This window comes from Diadema setosum, chromosome 16 (assembly GCF_964275005.1).
Source record: "Diadema setosum chromosome 16, eeDiaSeto1, whole genome shotgun sequence".
In the NCBI taxonomy this organism is placed as follows: domain Eukaryota; kingdom Metazoa; phylum Echinodermata; class Echinoidea; order Diadematoida; family Diadematidae; genus Diadema; species Diadema setosum.
This window is the reverse complement of record NC_092700.1, coordinates 7,065,094-7,082,683: the sequence shown is the minus strand read 5'-3', so window position 1 is coordinate 7,082,683 and position 17,590 is coordinate 7,065,094. Positions and strand designations below refer to the sequence as shown.

Here is a 17,590-nt window from a genome sequence, read left to right as displayed (position 1 = left end):
ACTTTTGACCAAATGCTTGATATTGAACGGGTAAAAATTGACATACTGTATTTGACACAATAATCAGCGCTTTAAGAACACTCACATATTATTTATTGTGTGCTTGATAGAATAGGTAACATGTCTACTTTAAAACATGATATATTCGCGGCATGAATTTTTCGCGAATTGGAGCCGACAGCCTTTTTTGCGGCATGAAATTTTCGCGAACTGCCACTGGCTTTCAATGCATATAGTGTAGAAAAGAACTTTCACGTGGATTTTAATTTCGCGAATCTTGGCGCTCGCGAAATTCGCGAAATTGAAGTGCGTGCGAAAATCCATTTTACAGTATATAATATAAAAACGTAATTGTTATGTTTTAATAATTTTAATATCTTAAAAAACATTTATTATTCATCAAGTTCAGTATCATTGAAAAAAGCATTTTTTCTGTTTGATGATGATCTTACCTTGAAAATGTTGAAAATGTCATTAACCCGTTTAGGACGAGTCCCGAGTATACTTGGGCACTTGTCTATGGAGATGCGTATTGCAGCAAAATCAAACCGTCCTCAACGGGTTAACCTGTTTTTGCATTCAAACTCTTATACTACAGTTCTTTAAAGACTCATCTACAGATATTTAGAGTCATATCATTCACACACAAAAAACCCCACAAAAATCATAATTATCATCCCGACTTGTGATTTATGCTGAATCCATCTGACATGGATCACATGGATTGACATTATCAGAAAACTTTGATTTGATTTGATTTGAACTGATTTTATTTGATAATGTAGTACTTATATATAATTACTTTCATGTGGGGTCATTAAAGGTACTAGCGCACATTTGCAAACCCACGAAAATCAAAACTGCATAAAACAGGTCAAATATGACTTCAAGTACAAGTTATAACAGTAACATACCTCACCTGTTGCTCTTTGTCTATACCATTTGATAAAAGAGAGAAAATCATCGTTTTAAAATCAATTTTCAAACCGGGTCAACCCGACCCAAAATCAAATTACGAGCGCGGGCTAGCTACGCACATTAACTTACACATGTATCGCATGCATGTAGTACGTGCATGGACCGGAGCTAGCGAGCGTTTTTATACGCATGCATACGTGCATTTTCATTTATTTTTATGAAAGTAATGGACTAATTGGAACGAAATTTTGCACAGGTATTACTGCAATCATACCCAAACTCCATGCTAACTATGAGACCAATTGCTGCAGGTTTACAAATGTGGGCTAATACCTTTAAACTGTCTGCATATCTATGAATGCAAATGCAAACACATCACACACACACAAACACACATAATTAGCTCAAAAAACCACATCATTATATAGTTACACATTTTATTTTTTTTTTCAGCAGATTTGAGTTTATTTATTTGTCCCATTACAGTGTCCACTGTATGTATACACTCAGAGTTACAATAGTATAATGCCTAGCAAATGTCTCTTAGAAAATTATGTACTTCTCTTTACATAGACAGGTTGCAATGACATGAGAAGCTGGTGACTGTGTCATGAGATTAACTGACAATGGTCACTGTGTATGGCAAGCACGTAAATATGGTTACATTCAAACAAACAAAAAATGATAACTACACATAAAAGCAGAAGGAAACATAGCATGTAAGAAATTCCATGGAGGTGCAAAGGCAGCATTTTTTTCTTTCAGAGTTGCTTCTATTAGGAAGCAAGTGTCTTTAGTGCAGAGCATTATCAGGGGGGCATTTCATGAAGGAACTTGTCGGATAAAATGTCCGACAAATCAATTATATCCGAAAAATTTTGAGAAATCAGCCAACCAGACTAAAGAATTTCTCAAAAGTTGTCGCATATAATTGACTTGTCAGACAGATTATCCGACAAGTTCCTTCATGAAATGCCCCCCAGCTCTACTACCAGCCAGTTGCTTGCTAAAATATCTGTAAATACACTTTGTAATTATAATCATATGCATTTGACTGTCTAGCAATGGTACATGACATTTTGCCCAAATTTGTGACAATAAGTTGACGTTAGTGCTACTGGATTTTGAATCTTTTTTTATGCACGAGTCGGGCCTCATTTTTTTTTTTTTTTTTTTTTTTGTCAAGATGTTGCTTTTATCTTGCAGCTCATGATATATCTTTGATTATAATATAACGTATAGTACAACCATAGAGTTTTGTTAAAAAAATAAAGGTATACTGAGCATTGGCTTAGATTCCATGGGTGTAACAAACTTGCAACTCATCTTAAAAAACATGTGTTAGAGTTTCTGCTCCAATATCATTGTTCATAAATACAGCACTCTTTCAAAAAGAGGTCATATACCCATAACACATCCACCTAGAAAAGTACATTACATATGTTAGAAATGGATGAACTTAAATGCCAAAAACAAAACAAAAAACAACATGACATTGTATTTTCTAACTTTAAAGTCCATCTACAGAGTGGGTCGACCAAAATTTCTTGATAGGATTTTCAAGCAACTTCAGGGCTTACATTTTCACATACGAAAACCTAACCGTAAATTGCATATCCTTTGCTATATAGTATCTCAAAATGATTATGACTGAGTAGATCAGGTTTTTTTTTTTTTTTTTTTTTTTTAAATCCTTGTACACGATACATCAGAAATTTCATATCATTTTGAAATAAAACTGAATTCTTTAGTAATTGGCAGAAAAAGCTTTAAGTTATGATATGTATTTTCAACTATCTTTGACACTCCATTGTATACTTCTTGTAAAATGATGTCACTGCTTATGACATTTTCCAAATAGTGCACGTTTTGTGAAGTGATGTCACAAAGAAATTGCGACATCACAAAGCAATTCTGACATAGTGTGCTGCTTCATGCAGTCACTCTGTATAAAATGTAACAATTTCTAACAAAGCAATTGTGACATCACAAACAACTTCTGTCATCGCGCATTGCTTCGTACCGTCGGGTCACTCTATGAAATGTAACAATTTCTAAGAAAACAATTCTGATATCACCTGCTGTTTCGCCAGTCCCTTTGTGAACTGGCACAAATACAAAACAATTGTGATACTGTGCCTTACTTCATACGGTCACTGCAGGATCTCTCCAAGTAAAAAAAAATCACATCCACCTAACGACTTATCGCCTCACATTTCCCCCTTCTTTTGTTGAAAATTTTGATCCCACATGGAAAACAAAATATACTCTGCCAAATTTCTACTTTCTGGTTGAAACCATTGGCCTCAGTGTCTCCAAAAGTGCTTCTCACCCAGGGGCACAGCCCCAAAGTGTATAGTACTATTTTGGAGTCCCCTCTCCCCATAGTTTTGATCAGAAACTCTCAAGGCAAAGTACATTTGTATACTATTTTGCACAATTCTCAACATATCACCTGATCTCAAACAATGACACCAATCTAAAGGTAAGTGGGGCAGGAATCGAGGGAAAAGAAGAATACCATGAACACAATTCAAAATAGTTCTTGCACTTACTATCACAGTGTCAAAGTTCATGTATATGCCAAGACAAAGTTTGTAATACCTTTCATTTTACAGCAATTGCATATGTCATATTTTAATACACCAATATACCCTTCAGACATAGTACTGCATGTTTTACCACAAAGCCTACGATAAAAATGAGATAAAGGCCAGATCTGTATTACTGTCAACATGAATATAATACTATCTATGCTCTACAAATAATGGTACATGAAGTATAAGTACTGTACATACACTGTGTTATGACTATCCTATCTACTAGACAAGTATTAGACAAGTTTACTACATAATGTATATAGTACTGGATTATCATATGAATACAATATTCAGAGTTGGCATACAGTTATTACATGGTTATCATAAACATTTTTTTTCAAGATATGAACATTTGACATCTCAATACTAGAACATTAGCAGCCTGACATCAAGATGTAAAGTTAAACATACCACATACATAAAAACTACAATGTCATATATTTTCATATAGACACAGCTAGGGATAACAGATGAAATCACGTCAACAAATAGTTTTGTACATTAGTTTGTAAAGCAATGCATACAAGTGCAGTGTGCTTCCAAAAACCTGACTGTTTGGGGGTCAGTTTCCTGTACTTCTTATCATTGAACTACATTGTGTTTCATACAGGGAGCATATATATTCATGAAGACATTACATTCAAAGACTTTTCTGAGAATGTAGGCCCTACTCAAGAAATGACCGCCATCGTCTTCACGTACATGTACTATACAGTATACATCATAATGTATTTCGTGAGGTTTTATTTTTGTAAATAAAAACGGGTCTTCTTCCCCAATTCAACAACAGCTGATGATATCCTGAAGGCTAATCCCGACATGAATGTGATGTGCACTCTGACATGTACTGGTAAGGTATGCAGTACACAGTAACACAGTTTAGTAGGTCTACAGTCGTGACACACCTACTGTGTAAATGGATGCATGCACTCCTTCCTAATGAGCGAATGATACCAATTTCTCAGTCCACTGTTGTACTCCATGATTGCCGATTTAACAGCTTTCGAAATTGTCAGGCAGTCCCGATTCATGAAAAATTAGACTCGCTAAATACTGTACATGGCGAATACAGAAAACATTACTATTTATCTTACTTCTTAAAGAGCAATTTTCCTGTACATTTTCACAGGCACAATAGATTTCATGCTGAATGCACAATCATAGTCTGCCAGAACAGACACAAAGTGCCTACCGTATTTCTGTCTTTTCTTCTTTTTGAATAACAAGGGGAGTGAGAGAGTGTAATTATAACAAATTGATCAGCAGAGAAAAACACATTTCTCCTACTCAAAAGAAAAAAAAAATCATGACCACAATCTCTGATTGTCTAGCACCATTTTTATGTTACTAAGGAATTTTATTTCAAATATGCCCGCATGTGTGTATCTAGAATACTTGCCTAGAGAGCCATGCATTTCATGATTGTGCTTCCAGTGTGAATATAAGTTATCAGTTCAGTCCATCAGTCTCATAAACTGGCATAAACATGCATGAATGGTGTGGAAGTGTAAGCAAGGTTCCTCATGATTGTCAAAATATTCACAGATTTTGTTTGGTTTTGTTTCTTGAATAGTGAATGTTGTAATAGTGCAAGGATACAACATAAAAGATTAAAAATGCCCTCCTTTCGGTAGCTGTGTGTGCCTTCATGCCACAAAAAAAAAAAAAAAAAATATGTCATACGAAAAGATGGTTAAGTGATTTATTGCCTACAGCAACCATGTGAGCTACAATGTACATCAATAAACCTAGGATCTGCATATTTTGGAGATAATGCATTAATAAACTTCTGCCGGCAAACCAGGTGCTAATATTATATGGAAACATTATAGAGTTTCATTTTAATAGCACAAAAAGTATATGGCACAAGTATGTATCAACTTTGAAATGGAATCCAGTAATCATACTGAAGTCTTCATTTATTTGGAGAGCACACAGCATTCCAACGCAGTAAAACACTCTGTTGTAATGGAAAAATTATTGTGTACAAAAGGCAACATCAACTTCCCAAAAGAGTGCAGGCCTAGTCTGGCACATTTCCTCAACCAAATATTAAAAAAGCTTTGAAAATATGCTTGTAAGCTATCTCAATTTTCATATCTCCAGTGGTGAATCTTTGCCACAGGACTTGATGTGAATGGCTCTCTAAACAAGGGTATGGACCCCATTGAGTTGTTCAAGTGTTTGTTGAGCAATTTCTATTCAGACCTAGATGACACTATTCAAAACTTGAGTTCCTAATCATCCTTCAATGATGAATCAAAACTCACAGCCCATAGTCTGATAGCATTCCCATGCAGTGCAAAAATGTACAGTACTCTGCATGGTTCAACATGGACAGTGACTGTTAAACTCTATTGCTTTCAAGGTAGTTTCCCTCCTTAGTCCTGCACTAAGGGAACTAAGGAGTGTGGAAAAAATACATTCTCAATTAGTTTCTGTGAAATGCTCATTGATTCAAAACATCAACATGAAACAAAGTTGCATTTCAAGCAATATGCTATGAAGAATTCTTGAAAAAAAAATCGGCCACTAGGCAGAGTACTTTGATTTACATTAACAAAATGAAGTTTATGATCAAACACCTTCATACTGTATACACTGTTATTTTCGCGTACACACATTTTCGCAAATGAGGAGGTCACGGACATTTTTGCATGATGTTGTTTTCGCGAATCGACATGAAAACCTTCATGAGTGCACTATTACCTCAGCGCATGGTGACATTTTTGCGTGTTGTTAAAGTCGTGGTACAACTGTGATTTGTGAAATTCATGAAAATTATTTTCACAAATTTCACAAATTTATTTCATAACCCTCGTGAAAATAACAGCTTATACAGTAATCTTTTTGGTAGTTTCATGGTGGCAACTTTCAACATTTAGTAAAGCTTGTGAATAGTACTCATGAAAGCATTTCTGCCAATATTTTTTGAATTCTTTTCTTCAGTCAATACCAAGGTGAAAAGTGTGATTTATCAAAGAGTTGTTTATGGAACACTCAAACTGAAATGCATTATTTCAGAAATATATGTGTTGAAACGTTGATTACAATAATAATAGACCTCAGGCATTCTCTTCTGTAAACTGATCTCCTAGCGAGAGTTGTCACTCACATAACAAAAACACAAGTAATTAAAGCATGAAACAAGGTTCCACTTGTTGAGAAGCAGAAGGTCGCTACTACATGTGTAAAGTCTAGCCTACCCTACCACCAGACTCAAATATGGCAATAACTTATACCCAGCACAATTAAGAGTGAGGTTGGTAATCTGGAAAAAAAAAAAACTAGACATACCGGTAATCCCCCTTCCCCCTCCCCCTGTACTATTTTTTAAAAATCAAATGTTTTACAAAAACAGCAGCCAGCAACAATTTATCTGAATATGGCACTACCCAGGCTACATTCAGTGAGGCCGCAGTGATCAGTTGCCGTGGTAACTGCAAGAATATGACATTTGCCACAATTGGAACTGCCTAAAAAAATAGCCATTTTACAGAGTATTACCTCCTTTTTTTTTGGGGGGGGGGCAGTCTGTTAAAACATTCACACACTATTTTCAAATGAATCCACTTTGTCTATTTGGTAGCCGCAGAATACCAAAGATTCATGGAACTCGTCTTCATATAAGCATCTCCACCGCGTCGTCCTCACCATCATCCGGTACGTTTGTCTGTATCCAGCGTCCGATTGATGAAGCCAGTGCTGCGACCCACCTGATAAATGTTAACACAGAGACAGGGCAAAGAGTCCGAGTCAGTGTGACAACAAGCACTAAAAATATATAGGGGCCTACAGGTGACATTTGAAGTCTTGACAGTAGCCATATCACTCTGTAGTGACAAAATAATCATCATCAACATCATGACTTTCATTATTGAGAAGATTATCAGAACAACATGGAAAATTTTATTTTACATAATGGAGAAAAACAATGATTTATGCCATTCAGCAAACCAGGATACAATATTGTTGCACTCTAACTGAAAATGTCATTTCCACTGAGAGTATTCATTTAGTAAGGCTTGCAAAGAGCTGCTATGCATGAATTAAGTTAATTCTGAGTTAACTTTGATGACAGCAGCACCCAAAAACACTGAATTACATCTAGAAAACACTTTCCCACAAATGCACCTTATGCGTGAAATGGGGGGGGGGGGGGGGGGAGATGGGTCATTGCACGACACACGCTGCACTTCCCATGTTATCACCAAGATTAGCAAGTAGTTGGACTAGTACTAGTCCTATTGTTGATGAAAGATGCGAATGTAGGCATAACTCCGAGCTAGCGAGCCAATGTGCCTGTCATCAATATTAGCTATCACCAACGATAGCATGACCACATGAACATGGCTCTATAGACGTCAATCAAAGACAATGAGTTCTGTCTACAATTCTTCATCTTATTTCTGACAAGAAGTCGCTGTCTCGTATAAAACAAACTCACCTTTTCCTGTCCGTCTCGTGGTCGGCGAAGAAGTAGAACTCCCTGAGTTCACTTGAAGGCGGCTTCAGAGTGAAAGCAAATTTCTTGCCCTTGAGCTCCATCTCCTGGAGACTGTAACCATGGAGATGGACCACACCTAGAGACAAAAGATTTCGAAAGCTGGTGAGAGTACACCAAATAGCCTCACTATAAGGTAACCTACACTGTGCTTTGTCTACTGATGGGCACATCACTTGGAGTGCTATATTTGCTCATAATGTAATGTATTTCATCTCTGAAGTAGGAAATTGCTAATTTTGCTTCTTCCAAAGGAATAGGGTAATAATAACTAAAGAGGCTATACACATGCTAAAGAAGCCCATTTTGTTATTTTTATGATCATTTTATTATTATTATTAGTATCATTATCGTTGTTATTATTATTATTATTATCATTATTATAATTGTTATTATTATTATCATTATTATTATTATTATTATTATTATCATTATTAATATCATTATTATTATGATTATTATTATTATCATTATTATTATCATTATTATTATTATTATTATTATTATTATTATTATTATTATTATTATTATTATTATTATTATTATTATTATTATCATTATTATTATTATTATCATTGTTATTATTAATATTATTATTGTTATTTTCATCATCATCATCAGCAGCAGCAGCATCATCATCATCATCATCATAGGCCTACCTCCATATTTCTCATTCCTTCACTGCAATTCTTAAAACATCATGTTCTGATTCTCAATGTATCGTGCTTGCAGAATGTGTGGCATTCCATAAAAGCATCTCATCTTGTCACTAGCCACCAATAGGATGAAAGGGAAGGTAATAAATCATGCTCCACTGAGGAAGACCACCTTACCCTGAGCCTGAAGAGCATTCATGTCTTTGTAGTAGTAGAGGCAGGCATCCTTGAGGATGCAATACCGTCGCCGCGGGTTACGCATCTTGCTGTTCCACTTGGTAAGGATGCCCTGGCACTCAGGTTCCTTGATGGAGAGGGCCGGTAGGCTGACGTTGTGGGTGCTGATGTCCAGCCAGATGTCCGACTTCCTCTCGGGGTTGGCCGCCTCACTGATGGCCTTTCCCCACCTGATTGAGGGGAGAAGTAAGAATAAAGCAAACGAAGTTGATGTTAAGCCAAAACAGAGTATCAAGAAGGGCTCAGAATCCATCTTTCACCAACTGGAATTTCCTTGCAATACTGTACATCAAAAGGGTCTACCAAGAAACTTAGCCGACTTGCCGGGATGACGAGCCAATTGCAATAATTTGAGATCAAAAGAGGCGAATAATTTCGATCATAGAAAACAATTTTTATTCCACAAGAGCACTCCCCATTCAGCACTCTCGGTAGAACATTATTGTGACAACTATGATCATGCCCTAAAGTAATTATATTTTCCAATGAGCTCCAAGTGATTCACTTTAGAACTTGCAGTTTGACCATAAAAATTGATACTGCAAACCACAAAATGAACTACAAACCTCTCCTCGTGTTTTAAGTTTTGATCAGAATTTGCTCAAACTTTCAATGTCCTGTTTCTTTCATATTTCTGCTTCTATTCATGCAAACTAATTTTCAGGGTGGACGTTTCCTTTAACCCGTTGAGGATGAGTCCTGAGTTTCCTCGGGCATGTGTCTATGGGAAATGTGTGTTGTAGCAAAATCAGTGCGTCCTCGATGGGTTAAAGAGATACTGTAAAAGTGGATATTTTTGCGCAATAAATTTTTGCACACTCAGCCGGGTTAGATGAATTTCGCGAGTTCTTAATACCGCAGGACATTAATGACAGGAACATGTGGCATGTAGAATATTTGCGTGCTTTTATTTTTGCGCTAGCTTCTGGAAGCGTGAAAATTTCCACACCGCAAAAATTTCCACTTTTACGGTACCGATATATATTTTTAGGGAGTCTCCTGCAGAATCAGGAGGACTTGGAAGGTCTCTTTCAACCCCTCCCAACTCACCTGCTCATCTCTTCGTCACTGCCGGTGTAGAAGTAGTGAGTGCGAGCCCCGACCTTGGTGAGCTTGAAGGAGAACTGTTTGCCTGCATCCCTGGCCTTGGTAACGGTGTAGTTCTGCAACACGATGGCTCCTTGTGGCAGGATGTCCTGGTGATGCAAACACAAACACACAAGCATAGTAGAGATAAAAGATTGAATTGAGTTGAGTTAGCACGTGCTGAGTTGTGCTGAATTGTGTTGAGGTGAATTGTGTGGAGCGGAGTGGAATGAGTTGAGTGGAGTGGATTTAAATGAGTTGAGTTGAGAGTTAAGTTGTGTTGAGATGAGTTGAGGTGCATTGTGAGCTGCGTTGAATTGAGTTGAATTGAGTTAAGTTAAGTTAAGTTAAGTTAAGTTGAGTTGAGTTGAGTTGAGTTGAGTTGAGTTGAGCTGAGTTGAGTTGAGTTGAGCTGAGCTGAGCTGAGCTGAGCTGAGTTGAGTTGAGTTGAGTTGTGTTGTGTTGTGTTGTGTTGTGATGAGCAGACTTGAGTTAAATTGAGCTGATTTATGGACTCTTTCAAACCCCTTTTGGAGTATGAGAATACAGACCAAATCATGAAACATGTACAGGTACACATGTTACAAGATGAGCTAATATACTTTGATTTGGTAAGTACACACAAAAAAAAAGACCCACTCCTAACCAATACAAAATACAAGTTTCAAATTTACATTGCAAAATGCATTGAAAGAAACTAAATAATATGATGCATGCATATATTCACAGAATCTCATTTATACTATTCCAGGGCTGCCTACATTCACATATAAAACTCATAGAGGCTCCATGTAGGGATCAGGGAGATACTATATAAGCTGTTATTTTCGCGAGGGTTTAATTTTCGCGAATTTCGCGAATCACAGTTGGATAGCGAATTTAACAACATGCAAAAATGTCTCCATGCACTGTGTTAATAGAGCATTAACGGATTCGCAAAAACAACATCGCGCGAAAATGTCTATGACCTCGTTATTCGCGAAAATATCTCTATGCGAAAATAACAGCGTATAGGCCTACAGTACATGTGCATCAAGTGCATCTCATTGGTATAAAAAGTAACTCCAAAATCATGTACACTTTTATATTCTATTGTCAAGACATGAAGGTATACATAATTTTCTTTTACTTTTTTTTAGAAACCCTCCTGCAGAACCAAGAACACCTAGCAGATCTGAAATTTATTATATTTTTTTTTTTGGTCTTCATTTGAATGATAGACTTTGGAACCAGCAGTCAATAACAGCTCAGGTGTCCTGCAATTTGTCAGCCAATAATCTGCAAAGTTCTCAATTCTTATATTTGAGCATGGAACATATGTGATACAATAAATACACAAAAGCAAAATTCTGCTCGTTTGTTCTGTCCATCGCAAGAGATTTCAGCTGACATGAAGTTGCTGTTGGCTTTTTCACTTGTCTTATCAGTAAAAAAAAAAATGTGTCTTATATGAAAAACTCTGTGAATACTCAAAATGATATCACTCCAATCTCGAACAGTGATTAACATTTTACAACACTCCTGGCTGCATTAATATTATACATTTATGAACTTCTATAGCTTTAACATCCAGCAGCCTATTACATAATGCTAAGAACACAACTCCGGAGTCCCTAGAAAACCTAAAGAGTACATTGCCCCTTGTGGCTGCTGTCATCAGCCGGCCACTAACCTGTTCCGTCTTGTAGTAGTAGAGGCAGTTGTCGTGTTTGAGGACAAACCAGCGTCGACGCCACTGCTTGATCACACCAGTGGAGGCGAGTCTGTGCATAAAGCCACTCATGATAATCTTGTCTCCGGCAAAGTTCAGACTGTTACACACCACTGTACCGACGACGAGAACCAGGGGCTCCTCAGCTGTCAGACAATAGAGAGATTGACACGTACACAAATTAGCGGCTTACAAAACTCGAGTTTTGTTGATAATAGCCGCTAACGAATGCGAGTTTTTTGCACGAGTGGACACAAAACCCCCCAAAAAAATTTTACGCGATCATGAGCAAGATGCTAAAAAAATGCTCTTGTTTCTAAATTAGTGCGCTAATTTGCCTCGCGGGTACATGTGAACAGTCAACCAAATAGACTCAAGTTATTGTATTCCATCATTCACTGCACACATCACAGCATCATGCATTCCGCGAAAAGGTCCATAACCTCTTTGGTGCACCACAACAACAGCACGCAAACCATACCACTTGTGAAGCGCAAAAAACAAAAACAAAAATGGGCAAAGAGAAGTGCAGGCAGTGGGGTGCACTGCTTGCCCAAGTTTGCAAGTTTGGCAGTTACATGTATGTCAATAGCAAATTAGTGAGTTATTTTTGTACGTGTCAACAGTTGCAAAAAAAGTATAGTTTGTGAGCACGCTCACTAACCCGCTAATTTGGAGCATCTGAATGGTTGCAAAAAACTCAAGTTTCTGAGCACACTTGGTAACCTGCTATCTGGTGCGTGTGAATGTGGCTAAGGATTTATTGGAGTATGGTTTGGTATATTTCTGCATTCACAGACATACAAATTCAAACTCAAAGTCCAAAAATACAAACAACAAAAAATTCAAAGATAAAAATGATGGAAGATGCAATGATTTAAATTTCAACAAATGCATCACACTTCAAGGAAATTGAGGACAACATCAATTCTCGACTGATTTTGACTTTATGCTCGGTGAAATTCTCACCTTCTGAAGCAAGCTTAACCACTTCAGAATGCTTGGCCTGCCTCACATCCTTGCCGTTGACCCGAACGATCATGTCACCCATCTTTAATCCTGCGTTCTCACCAGGACCTCCTGTTGGCAAATTATAACAACCAGCTTTAAAGGGATTGTACAGTTTTGGTTGAGACCTAACTTCAGGTTTCTAACATTTTTGGTGAGATAATGAGAAAGCTCTCATGAAATATGAAAGAGCATGTAATTTTAAGAGGGATTCAATGTTTATATGATGAAAATTGGTTTTGAAATGGCAGAGATATCTAAAACAGAGACTTGTGTTACTTTGCTTTTGGATATCTCAGCCATTCCAACACCAAATTTCATCATATAAACTTGGAATTCCTCTTAGAATGGTATGCTCTGTACAATTTCATAACCCTTGTAAAAAAGTACCATTAAGTACCATGGTATTACTATGGTATTACCATGGTATTACCATAATAACCATGGTAAATTCATTTGTACCATAGTACTACCATAGTACTACCACAGAAGTACCGTACGGAATAGGAAAGTACTATTTGAAAATATAGAAGTACCATAATGTACCATAGTACTACCATGAATGTACCATAGATGTTACGGTATTACAATGAAATTACAATATTTATTATATGGTTGATGTTATACTGAACAGAGTGCCATCCTCACACGTGATACTTTCATGGTTCTCCATAGTACTTTCATGGTTCTCTGTGATACTTTCATAGTACTCCATGGTACTCTTGGACATTTTCATTGCACTTTGTGGTACTTTCACAGTTCTCTATGGTACTTTCATGGTACCTTATGGTACTTGTTTGACTGGCATATGGTACTGCTACCATAATCTTGCAAAATTGACTTGCCCCAAGAAAGTCAAAAACATTGAAAATGATAATTTCCTCTTTAATAATCTAATCACTTAAGCTTGGCCTTTCATAGCATTGGAATATTGTTACAAGTGATTCTGTAGTTTGCAAAAACTATGAATTAGGCATTAAACAGCCTAAAGATTTCCACATTTTTCCTCATTTTTTTTATTACATTTTACTTGCCTATGGGTAAGTGAATTTCTTCATTTTAATTTGTTCACTTGCCCGACATAAGATTTTACTAGCCCCGGGAAATTACGTGTGCAAGTGATTGTGTCAGGCCCTGTTTTACTTCAAATAGTTGAAATGCGCGCAACTCGAAGGATTTCTTCAAGTCCCTTTCGATTCAAATGACTTAGGCAAGGTTTACTGTACTTTATCAACTGGGTTGGATGCGTGAAATCAAGTTTTCCCCTTTGAGTGAAATGAATGAGTACAAGACCCACTAGAGTCTTGTTATTTGTTGCTTAGATACAGTTGCATAATTGAAATGCACTTTTCTTAATATGTATGTGTGTGTGTAATTTTAAGGCCAGGATTACGGGAATTACCATGAGTATTGTAACTTTGTGTGCTAAATGAAACACCAGTATTATGTGCCAACTGCAGTGCCACCAAAGTATTCACTGTGTTCTATTTGTCATGAAATCATTCAAAATATCAAATCTTGTTTTTCTGCAGTTGTATTACAACGTTAAAGTAAGTCTTTATTAAAAACAGAAAATTACTTTTTTTTTGGTTTGTGGATTATTTTGCAGATTCCTAAGGACTGTTGCTGTCTGTGTTGATTTTGAAACGGCTCATGGTGTGATGTTGGTGAAACCATCATATCTTATCGTACAGTGCTTTCATCCACCTCATTCGCCTTTGTGCCTTTGTGCAATTTACATTAAGAAAAGAATTATTAAGTTCGAAATGCCAGTTTTCCTCAAAGAATCCTAATGAGTGGACCTGCATGAGGTTGATGAATGCATGATTTAAGGTTGTAGTAGCTCAACATTTGTCTACTAGTATCTAATGATAATGCATGAAGAGGATATGCATACAGTGCATATTTTTTGTTGTAGTTGTAATATACAGTGTGATATGCAGTGTGCATTTATACACTGCTGTAGGTTTTTTCTAACACACACATACACAGTTACAAGTGTACATAGCTTTTCAACATCTACTGTAGATGGTTGCTTATTTGTGTGTATGGTTGAGGGGTCTAGATATCGCGCACGAAAATTTGAAATGCTCTTATAATAGAAGTTATTCCATAATCGTACCTGAATTTCTCAATGAATATCACGAAAATGCAGAAAAATCACCTCCCAGAATCTCCTGATGATACGATGACGGAGTAGTGCGCTGTCGCCGTTTGTATGTCGGACTTAATTTTATGCGTTCAATTTCTCGGGGTATGTAAAGGTCGCGCAGCTGCCCTATGTAGTTTCATGCGTGAAAGTGTCTGCCCCTCTCTGCGGCTGTAACGTGCTTCGGCTTTCGTAGAATAGTATAAACGATCGATCGAACAAATTACGAATTCTATCGGCTACGATCATACGAGCGAGACAAGCGAGACGACACGTCTAGGCTACAACATCCTTAAAAAAAGATTTTAAGCTAAGGTAGGTAAATTATAAGGTAAAAAATTGGAAATTTAGTGAAAATTTTGTTCCAAAAAATTGGAAATTTAGTGAAAAATTTGTTTGAAATCAAAATTTCTTACCTGCTTCCTTCTCATGTTGAGCGGTAAGTCAGGTATGTTTATTCCATGGGCGTATCGGCAAATCTTGCGCTTAGTCCTACGCGTAATATTGCTTGCTATACGCAGTTACGCTATGCGCGATCATTAGGTCCCTGCGCGAGACCTAGTGCCCTTACTATATACATTGTACAGGCATTGCAGGCTAGACGTACCCTGGATGCCCAGGTCACTTCCTGTCTGCAATGTCATGTGATGTCTGGTTTTTATGCAAATGAGGTAATAATGAATAGTTATCTTTATGACAGCCAATCATTTTAAGTTACGTAATATATTCAGTATTCTTTAGCCAATCAAAATAGTTTTGCCTTTGTGGCCATTAAGAGCTGCGCTTGCAGGGTAAGTTTGCAGGCGCTATGCGCTAGGCCCCAAAATTTAGTCAGTCCTGCTGCAACTTTCATAGAGTGATCACCAGTGTGTCTCTATTCTGCTTAGATCTGGCACGTGCTTGTGACTCGGGCACACGATACTGTCAGTGATGAGTTTTTATTGACTTTGAGATTACTAGTAGCTACTTCACTGTAGGTCACCTACTCCATCGGTCTACGTAGACCTCAGTTGTGTTCTGCACAGTTGCCTATATACTGATTCTGATGGTGGATTCATATTTTGGACTGAGCATTATTTTTGGATAATTCCAACCCCGGAATAGCAGGCACTCCTGTGACGCTAGATTACTGCTAGAATCTACCAAGGTTTTTTTATCAGTCGTACATCGCCCTAGCCTACGCACTGCGTAGACTTCTGATTGGACACATATTACAGTATTATGCAGTATCACATCAGGCTAGGCTATCTCCGTGGCGTAGGGAGCTAACCTCGCATTGGTCCCTACACTGACGTCTGAACCTGCCATCATTGCAGTACACGTGCACAGCAGGGTCCCTTCTTGGTTTCAAGCTGTTTCTTTCGACGACGCGGGCGCCCAGCACGGCAGTGAACATCAGTGAACAGTGAATACCACCCTCCTAGTTTCATCGTCAGCGGCCAGAGTTTTCTTCCAAGATTCTACGGATGATTTCTAGCGCCTGTGGCTATCTAACTGTCGACGGGACTGCTACCGACATATCGACTACCGCGCTAGTGCTGGACTATCCTAGCAGGTAGCTTTTATTATTAGGTCTTAGATTTATACTTGGTACAACCATGTACTACAATCCATGTTTGTAAACAGCGGCGGCCTCCCGCTATATAAACAGTGCCTGTAGTTAAGCTGTAGGTTACCCAAAAAGTAACAGTCCCTGCTGGTTAACGTGCGTACTGTAGTGTAGGGCCTACAGTCTGTATACTGGTATAGGATAGGTTATCTAACGTTAGTCTATACTGTTTTAGTCTCAGTTTTGTCGGCCATTGTGATTAGAACATATGTACGTTAATGTTACAGTTTAAGCGGCGGCCTTCCGCTATATAAACAGTGCCACAGCTGTATACTTGTCAACCAGTTTTAAGGTTAAGCGGCGGCCTTCCGCTATATAAACAGAGCCACAGCTTACTTGTCAACCACAATTTAAGAACTCTGTAGACACGCTGTGTTTTCTCTGGATTTATTTTTGATGGCTGATGCCTCATAATAAAAATGGTTTAAGCCAAATATCTTGAACAGTATACCGACCAGTACCAAAGCCTTCGTTTGCGTGGTGTAACATTTAGTGTAAAGCCTAGAAATCTACCTGTGAATCCCGTGATCAAAAGTGTGGGGTGAATGGGCGTGTGGAGTCCTTGGATTTTAGTTGTTGTTTTTTTTTTTTTACTTTGAGCTGCACTGAGAAAACATTCATGTGAATGGTGTGTGTGTGTGTGAATTTATTGAAGTCAGTGATCAATACTTTTGGTTACGTTTCATCTGACATCACACACTCATTTCATACTTGCTAGGTATCTCATAGTACATCGAAATACAACAGCACCAAACCCACTAAATCATATTACTTCATATTGATCTCCACAAGGTCATGCAGACGTGCAATGGCATAGATTATTGCTTATAATGAGCATTTCATTCAAGCTACCACAATTAGCCATGCAAAGCATATATGATAAGATATGAGGTGAGTGGGTTGAACTTAAAGTATTATTTTGTGCTAGTACAGTTACTAGTGTAGTTCTGTGGATGATGTGATACTATGTGATACTTGAAGTACTGCTAGCATGGAAGGACCGTGGTACCACCATGGAAGAACCGTGGTACTACCGTCTGGATGTACCGTGGTAGTACCGTGGATGTACCGTGGTAGTACCGTGGTAGTACCGTGGGATGTACCGTGGTACT

General features: G+C 37.7%; 1 protein-coding gene across 1 annotated transcript in view; it reads right to left on the bottom strand.

Moving 5' to 3' along the window:
• Positions 1–7,035: 7,035 nt before the first annotated feature.
• LOC140240029 (uncharacterized) overlaps positions 7,036–17,590 on the bottom strand; it is a 55,063-nt gene continuing 44,508 nt past the window's right edge. The window contains exons 7-12 of the mRNA XM_072319840.1: positions 12,682–12,792; positions 11,674–11,858; positions 9,966–10,111; positions 8,856–9,085; positions 7,966–8,101; positions 7,036–7,234 (exon numbers count right to left, since the gene is read on the bottom strand). Of these exons, the coding sequence (XP_072175941.1) occupies positions 7,141–7,234; positions 7,966–8,101; positions 8,856–9,085; positions 9,966–10,111; positions 11,674–11,858; positions 12,682–12,792 (902 nt within the window). The 3' untranslated portion in view covers positions 7,036–7,140. The remainder of the gene's footprint in view (positions 7,235–7,965; positions 8,102–8,855; positions 9,086–9,965; positions 10,112–11,673; positions 11,859–12,681; positions 12,793–17,590) is intronic.